This window comes from Cibotium barometz, chromosome 22 (assembly GCF_041138505.1).
Source record: "Cibotium barometz isolate CiBa-2024 chromosome 22, ASM4113850v1, whole genome shotgun sequence".
Classification (NCBI taxonomy): Eukaryota; Viridiplantae; Streptophyta; class Polypodiopsida; order Cyatheales; family Cibotiaceae; genus Cibotium; species Cibotium barometz.
In genome coordinates, this window is record NC_141067.1 from 55,511,719 (window position 1) to 55,520,577 (window position 8,859).

The following is an 8,859-nucleotide window of genomic DNA, read 5'->3' on the forward strand; positions in this document are numbered from 1 at the left end:
GCCATATCATACACAACTTCAATAGATGCTATGTGCGGATGTACTTATGTACATACATAGGCACATGTGTGCATGCACATGCATGTGATGTGCTTGTGCTTATGATTAGTACACTTATTACCACTATTGCCTTTTACACCATGATTCAAATAAATCCTTGACTACTCAAGCTCCTTTCATTTGGACTCTACCTCTTAACAATGCATAATTTGTCGCTTTTCTTGCACTTGATTTTGAAGCTGAAGACCCTCACTAAAGCTATTATTCATCTATGATTTTGATTTGAAGTTTCATGAACCTACAAAAATATTGTCCTACATATTCGAGCTTGCTCATCAACAAACTTGTCTTTATCATCCCATTTATCAAAAGCACATATGTACACAAAAAATATTGTCCTACATATTCGAGCTTGCTCATCAACAAACTTGTCGTTATCATCCCATTTATAAAAAATACATATGGACACATTTTACCATGTTAGAACCTTATCATTTCAAGAGTACAAAAGATGCTCCATATAGCATATTTTGATGAGAGAGAAACCACTCTTAAATCCCAACTCTATCACTATGAGCCTACCCAAATACCTTACCTTTAAGGTTTGTCAAAGTGGTAGTAAATGAGGCATAACAATGTCATATATATCCAACCATAGTCATGCTAATAATGGATAAATGGAGAGTTCCAATTAAATGTCATTCTGTGTCCAATGGAACTAGCTTTACTATGGGAACACCGTTGTTTTTGATCCCACTTGCTTAATTGTGGGCTGCCTTTGTTTGCTCTCGAGCTTGCATGGCCTAGAGTAACTCAACCCTTATGACGTTGCTATGTATTATATACATCCGCACACCAATACCACAATCTTCTAGGTGATGGTTAGCAAGGCTATGGGGTTGTAGTTATTCCACTACAATAATGTAAGCCATCAATTGTTGGATGGCCCAAACCCGAGCTAAAATGAAAAGGTTGTATTGAATCTCTCCTTGAACGATATTGTGAGGCACGTAGTAGTAGTAGGTAGTGTTTGTTTATTGTGCTGTTCAATTCCTATCCCCCCAAAAAAGGTGTTCAATTCTAGTCATCTAAAAAAAAAACGGTAGTCTAGATGGTGGAAGAGTTTGAGTGCCTCCTTGAGGTCATGGGATCGAATCTCTCCTTGGATGATATTGTGAGGCACATAGTAGTAGGTAGTGTGTGTTTGTTGTGGTGTTCAATTCGAGTCATCTCAAAAGAAAATAAATGCTGGAGTGGGCTTAAAAGTCCATTTCAACCTCAAAAAAGAATCCACCTTTTAAAAATTATGTTTCAGTGGGTTTAACTGAAGACTAAGACACCTTTGTAGGCCTTCAATTTTGAAAATTTGAAATCCAAGGTAGGGTTGCAAATTTCAGCCTTGCTCAAAACCTATCCTTATGATGTTTTGGTGCTAGTTGCCCAAAGAAGAATTGATTATTCCCTCTTGTTTATTCCATGTGTACTTAAATTGGTTGTCGTTAAAAAGTGATAATTTTTTTTATTTTTCATCATTATAAAATATTATCATATAAATATTATAAATAAATAACATCTATAAAAGAGGACAAGGGCCATATAGAACTACCCGATTGTGCATCATAAGTAATTTTGGTCTGTTAGGTTGTTACCTTCTAGGCTTGTAAGGATAGACTTTTTGTAAAAGATTGTTAATATTTATAATATATATATTTACTGTTCCAAAAAAAAGAACTGTTCCAAAAAAAAGAACTACCCAATTGTGCATTTCCTAGCAAATCACAAAACTTATACCACAAAACTTGAGATAAAATGTCACTTGCAAAGTTTTCAAAATTGAGAAACTAAAATTTACATTTATTGTTAGAACTTTGTGAGTTTTCCGTGGTAAATGGAAGAAAGAGTGGGCCCGCTAGGGGGCAGCCTTGGGAGGACGAGCGCCGTTGGATATCGGGTAACGGTGCAAGGGTTGGGAATCCGGTAAATAAATGGTGCTGAAATTTGTAACCTTGCCTTGGTCTTCCAAATTTATTAATTTGAAGGGCTTCAAGGTACCTTGGGGTTCATGTGAAATTTTATTTTAGGGGGCCGGCTTTTGTATATTATTTGAAGACCCAAAAAAAGTGATGATGATGACGACATTTTGCTCTCCCAACGTACACGTCGGTGTGTACATGCACATTGGAGGCACGTGGCAGATCGGCGGAGGGGTACTCGGGGACGGCCACGGCATTAAAATGATTTGAGGACGGCGATTGCGACGGGGAATCCTGAAAAATCGTCGGCGACGGCAGTTCGGGGTGGGCCCCGCCGTCGGGTGCAGAACAAGAACCCGGCTGTTTGTGGGCGTTGCCGCGCCTGAAAATCATCGGCGCCGGCAGCTTGGGGCGGCCGCGCCGTCGCGTAGCATTACAAATATCCGGCTGTTTATCGCGCCACCGACGGTGGTGGAGGTGGCGGGAAAGTTGAAAAGATCCCGTGCGCGCGGGTGAGCTGGCCGGCTTCCTTCTTGCCTTAAAGGTCGGTTATTTGTTGTTGAACTTGTCTTCCCTTCGAGTAACGGCCGTCGTCGTTTTACCGACTGCCGTTCTTCCAATCCGCCTGAAGAGGGCTACCTATCGGAAGAAGCTGAGACACAGAGAGAACGGGGTTGCGGCCGTTGCCTGAGAAGTTCCCCCCCTCGTTCGTTGCCTGCCTGCACGTAGTTATGGCTCCTCACCCGCCCTTATCCATCGCGGACAAAGAGCAACAGAACACCTCTAGTAGCAGTGGCAGCGCCAGCACCAGCGGCGGTAGCAGCTCATCGCCACCCCTTGCCCCCCTTCCCCTTGCGTCCATCGCTCCCTCCCCACCCTTTGCCCCTCTTGCCCCTCTTGCCCCTCCTTCCATCTCTGCTGCTTCCGTGGCCATCGCCACAGCTATTCCCCTCCCGCAGCAGCAGCTTCTGCAACAATACCAACACCAGCTTCACCAGCAGCAGCGCCTTCTCTCCCTCCACCTCTCCTCCGCCTCTTCTCCTCTAGGCACAGGTGCCGGCCCACTATCGCTCAAAAACCCCTCCTTACCGCCGCCGACGGCCCACCGTTCCGACCCCACCCCTCCCCCTGGTGCCGCATCCGACCGCCACTCCCGCGACGACTGCTGGAGCGAAGGCGCCACCCTCACCCTCATCCACGCCTGGGGCGACCGTTACCTGGAGCTCAACCGCGGCAACCTCAAACAGAAGCACTGGAAGGATGTGGCGGACTCGGTCAATCGCCGCTCCAACGGCTCCAAGGCACCAAAGACGGACGTCCAGTGCAAGAACCGCCTGGACACACTCAAGAAGAAGTACAAGCTGGAGAAGAGCAAGATCGTCACGGGCGGAGGCCCCAGCAAATGGTCCTTCTTCGACCGCCTCGACGAGCTCATCGGCCCCTCCAAGAAGCCTAAGAAGCCTCCTCCCGTCAAGCTCCACCCGTCGCCTCCTCCGCCGCCTGCCCCCCTACTTGCTATCACTTTTAAGCGCCCCCTCGACGAGGTGGATCAAAAGCCACAGCCGCCTCCGCCCCCGCCTATTTTCAACAATGCCTCCTCCACTCCTGCTGTCAACAATTTCACCCCTAACCATGTCAGCAGTGGCGCGGACACCGCATCCAAGTCGAATGAGAGTCCCGACATGGCTGACAGCTGCCCGAACGATGGCGCTGCCGACGGCAAGGGTCTGAAGAGGAAGCGGTCGCACGACAATCCGATGAAGCTCCTGGCCAGAGCTATAATCAAGTTTGGGGAAGTGTACGAGAGGATAGAGACGGCCAAGCAGCAGCAGATGATAGAGCTGGAGAAGCAGAGGATGGAGTTCACCAAGGACCTCGAGCTGCAGAGGTTGCGGCTCTTCATGCAAACGCAGGTGGAGCTTGCCAAGTTGAAGAACAACAGCAAGCAATGCAACACCGGTATGACCTTGATCCTGCACTACTTTCCCCTTAGGCAAATTCTCGCTTGCAGTCTTGTGAGCTTATCATCAATGGGGTTTGTTGCAGAACATTACTTGTGATATTTCAGCTTGCAAGCTATCTATACACCCTCTTCAGCGTAGCTGACTGCACAGCTAGGATTTAGAAACAGAGAACTGAGGTGGTATTTGGCAGTGATCAGAGCAAGGCGGCCGTGCATGTTCAGTAGCAGCGGTTCAAAATGGGGATTTTCGTTTACGGGGTACAAGCAGAAGAGGCAAGCATCCAGCTTTGCCAAGCAACGGATTGAGGACTGTGGTGTGCTGGGGTTATGGCCCTCGAGCATTGTCAGCCTGCTGGATGGTGAATGATAACCATGAGCTTTTCAACCTTGCGGATGCGGTGTGTCTTCCTCATGCTTGTAATTGTACGCTCTTTTGGCATAGTTGTTGCCATGCCATGCCATGCCATGCCATGGCTGATGCTGAGTTGTGTTGGAGGTTCCTGACTCCTCATGAGGAGGCCATCGTAGCATGTGCGACAATAAAAGCATCCATGTTGTGCCCATTCCACAACGTTGTATTGTCAAATTGGCAGCTATTACAGCCCAATAGATGGCAAGTTCATTTACTTCCTTATATAACTGCCATACGAGTGTGGTATTTGCCTTAGTCAGCATGTGATATCCAGAATCAGAAGAATGTCCTGGACTTGATCATCAGTCTTCACTTCCTCATAGCTGCATTGATTGACCTCAAACTGGGTTGGTGAATGATAACCATGTGACACAGGTCAGCTGCAAGTCCTCTCTTAAAGCGTGCAGTAGTCTGGTTTTTATATATCTGGATAATATAGGTAAAAGGAGCCATTGGTCCTTGTGATATGCTTGATGAGTTGAGAACTGAGTTTGAACAATGACTCACTTTCAGTGCTCTTTGTGTGCATTTGCATAGATTGACCTGTTGTGCAACATCCTGTGAGGCTACACTGAATTCATAAACTGTGAGGTCAGTCTTTGTTGAAAGTATATGCTATCACCATTATCCCGCGTAAAAGCTTTCAGTTCAGGTATGCGGTTATGGAACTGAGAAAGATTGTTTTAGAACTTTGCAAGTTGAAAATTCAGTTTCAATATTTGCACACCACTAAGAAAGAGTTGTGTTCTTGGAGGCTATATTCATGAAGATTTAAGTTTCACTATTTGCACACCGCTAAGAAATAGTTGTGTTTTTGAAGGCTATATTCATGAAGATTGAGAAGACTAATTTAGGAAGCTATGTAAAAAGTTACCTACAGCCATATGTCCTCTTTGGATGTATATGGCCGAGAACTGCTACTTTGGTTTAAGGTTTACAAGGACGCATTTGTAAGAACATCAATGGTGCATGTTATGATTGGTCAGCTAGACGCCCTTGCTCCTTGTGTGCGTGATGCTTTGTTGTGTATTAAAGAGCATCACATGCACTTATCACTGCCATGATATAATGATCTGTTCTTATTGTGCAGTCTTTGCATGCACTTGTTTGATGTACAATTGTGTCAACTTCGCCAGTTAACATGGTTTCGCCCGCCCCGTCTTACTATAAGGCACTCTGCCATCTTCTTGCATGTAGCATAAGCTCATTCCTTGTAAGATGGCGTTGGAATGCATGAAGCAGCCTTGCCTTGAGCTCAATGCCAAATAGGAAAGTCACAAACTTCGTTTACATACTTGCTTAAGACTAGAACTAGTAGCCATGGATCTTTTTAAAGTTTTGTTTGGTCCAGTGTAAAAGCTAGTCTTTTGTATAAAAGTCTTTTTTGACATTAAGCAATACACATTCATTCCTTTGTACTAGATTACAAGTGTGCTCTCTCTTTTATACTCATGTTTACTTGTGTTTGGTTGAATCTTTGCATAGCTTGATGGTTTTCTTGCTTAGATAGCAGTGTAGGTCTTTCTTTGTTGAGCTTTTTCTTTACCCTTTAGTGAGAGAGAACCACCCACGAAGACTATCCTCTTTTGGTCGAAGACCATCCTCTTTTGGTCTTCATCTAGGCAAAGAGGGCTCTATCTTCACTTCCATGCCCATGAAGTCTCCTTGGTGTGACAACAAGGGGAGAATGCAAACGGGGGGCTAGTACACACCCAAAAGGAAAGTTATGTTTACCGCGGAGTACCAAACTACACTTATTTGAGCATAGGCCAAGGTAAGCTATTGCCTTGTAAATATTTGGCACTGATGTCAGGAACTAGCCTAGGGCTTAGCTCTGTTTGTGGATATTGGGCTTCTTTGATATTGCTTGATATCAAATAGGGGGTCACATATTGAAAGATAGTTGGTTTTGGAGTTTTGGTTGCTTTTAATTGTGTTGTTTAAGTCTTGTTTTGACATGTTATATTTGCAAGACTAGAAGAGTAAACTCTAATTTCATTGGCCTTTTGCATTAGATTTGAGTCCAAAGGGTATTAAATTGGTTGCATAGTGCCAAGAAGTGGCTTAGTGTGTGTGATTAGGAAGTAATTATTATGTTGAAACCATAAGCTTTGAGCCCCAAGTGAGTGGATTAGTGTAGTTATGTCCTTTGATTTTGTTTGTGCATTCTTGAAATTGGTAGCATAGAGCATTTAAAATCAACAAAACTCAACTCAAAAACAATCAATCACTTACATAATCCCATACAAGTTCTAGAAAGCTCAAGAATTTATAAAAACCAAGCTTATTTACCTCTTAGGTTAGGAGACGCGAATCCACAATTCTTTGAAAATCACATACAAGTGTTAGAAAGCTTGAGAATTTATAAAAACCAAGCTTATTCACCTGTTAGGTTAGGAGTCGTGAATCCGCTTCAACAAGTTTTCCCATTTTCTTAGCTTACAGATTTAAATGACGTAAATGGATTTTCCATTAGGGGTTGTGAAAAATATTAACCCTCCTAGATTTTAGGAGTATGCTCCTTTGTATTCCACCTTATTAGAAATGTATGTGAGCACCATGTAGAAACATTTCAATCCTAGATCTCTCCCAAATTCGTTGGAGTCCGCCATACATGCGTTGCACTTGACACTTGAGTTCCAATGCCTGTTTTTGCATCGAAAAAACCATCTTAGGTGCCTAGAGCAAGCTTCATGTGTATACTTGATCTTTTGTACTATATAATTTGCCATTACCAAAGCTTATACTTTCCAAATATTTCCATGTCTTGGAGTCCGCTAGACCCTTTTTATACTAGGAAATGTTAGGATTGGAGACTATTAACGCTCACAAATTATCTCATACACGTAGGGAAATGTCCTTGATAATGATTTTGGCCTTTGCAAGGGATTAAACACTCACAAAGGTTTGAAGGACTTTACTTACAAGAGAAAAATGGAATCCCTTTATATAATGAGGGAATTACAAAGGAGCTCTCACAAAGAATTTAATTTTCACCAAGCTTAAACCAAGATTAAAGGAGCTCTCACACAAAGGATTTGACTTTCACCAAGCTTAAACCAACACAAAGGAACTCTCACAAAGGGATTTTCACCAAGCTTAAACCAACACAAAGGTATCACCACATAAAAGTTCGCAAAGGTGTTGAATATAAAATTTCATAAAAGTTTTGAAAAAGATTTAAAAAAAAGTCTCAAAGGTCAGAAAAGGGGAAAATTCATCTTGATTTCTAACACACCACACATGCGCTGTGAAGGCTCTGCCTGTGAAAGAAGAACACATTTTTACTATAGATCAGGACCCTAATCACGGCTCTGCCCGTTGCTTCTGCCGTGTACCAACCGAGAATAGAATGACCACATTCTTACTATAGGTCAATATTCTAATCACAGCTCTAATCAGCTCACCACGGAGCTTAAGGCTTCATTAGGATTCTACAACAAAGGTCCCCTCTATCCATTGCAGCCTACACTAGCACACCAATTGGGGGAGAAGGATGGGCTTGCATTTGTGTGTCCAAGAGGCCTCTTCAGCTCACCACTAAGCTCAAGCTTGATGTTGTTTGAGCTGAGCATATGGATTTCACTAATTAGAGCTTAGCATATTCAATGCTAAAATGGAAGCTTCATCAAAGTTCTGTGTGGCAACATGGGGCTCACACACAGAGCTGCCGACTCGCAAACTGTCAAGAGACGACCACCTTCTTTAAAGAGCACAAGGTTGAGCTCACTGCCACTGATTTAGCTCTACTTAGAGCTATGTAGGTGTGTGTAGATACTCGGCCGCCTTGCTGCTGTCAAGAGAGGAACACTGCAAAGACATGACAATGTCGCGAAAGATACGGTCAGTGACCATATGGAGGATGACCGTTCTCACTGGGAATTGCCCTTAATTAATTGACTCATGTGTGGTCAGGAGTCTTTTGATTTCTGAACTTCTGCTTGCCAGATTAGGAGCGGATCTTCCTTTCACACACGACATCTAGCGGCGGGTCAGTTGGTATTCCGATTGTTTTAATCCTGAAAGGATAAGATATCCTCATCACAGGTGCTGAAAAATTACGCTGCGTAGAGCAGAAAAGCTTACCAGCAATAAAAGATTATGGGGCTAAATTCCATACCTTACAGAGTCATGTAGATCTAACATATTATATCCAACTAAGATGCTCATGGGAGAATGGTTTATCTATGGGTTATAGAAGAAATTGAAGCTTGTAGTAACATTCATTGATCTCATGATTAGTGGATTTGACTGGCTGGTGGAAACTGCTCGAAGATTGGAGCATAATTTAGGAGAATATTCAACTTCCAAGAAGGGAAAGAAGAATTGGGACAAAGATTTCTTAGAGATGAGCAAGAGGAAGATACTTTGGATGATATTCACCCAAAGAATCGGAATGGACCAAGGACAAAGGAGAAACCTCATAATTGGGAGCAGCAGCAGCGTGTCTGCGAACAAGTAGCCAAGATGGTGCAAGAAGCATATGGATGGTCTAGAATGCTCAAAAAGTT

General features: G+C 43.5%; 1 protein-coding gene across 2 annotated transcripts; it reads left to right on the forward strand.

Moving 5' to 3' along the window:
* Nucleotides 1-2,533: 2,533 nt before the first annotated feature.
* Nucleotides 2,534-5,087, forward strand: LOC147626740 (uncharacterized). Of its 2 annotated transcripts, XR_015268627.1 has the most exons (3): nucleotides 2,534-3,932; nucleotides 4,020-4,723; nucleotides 4,886-5,087. XR_015268627.1 is itself a non-coding variant. In XM_086816759.1 (2 exons), exons 1-2 carry the CDS (start codon nucleotides 2,705-2,707, stop codon nucleotides 4,031-4,033), a joined length of 1,242 nt encoding a protein of 413 aa, XP_086672885.1. In that variant the 5' UTR covers nucleotides 2,534-2,704; the 3' UTR covers nucleotides 4,034-5,087. The 2 variants fall into 2 exon arrangements, 1 of the variants encoding a protein (XP_086672885.1); XM_086816759.1 differs by having other exon boundaries at nucleotides 4,020-5,087.
* Nucleotides 5,088-8,859: the final 3,772 nt, after the last annotated feature.

Bases quoted from the DNA above. Each gene is read 5' to 3' on its own strand.
- LOC147626740 (XM_086816759.1), top strand. From the start codon at position 2,705: ATGGCTCCTCACCCGCCCTTATCCATCGCGGACAAAGAGCAACAGAAC.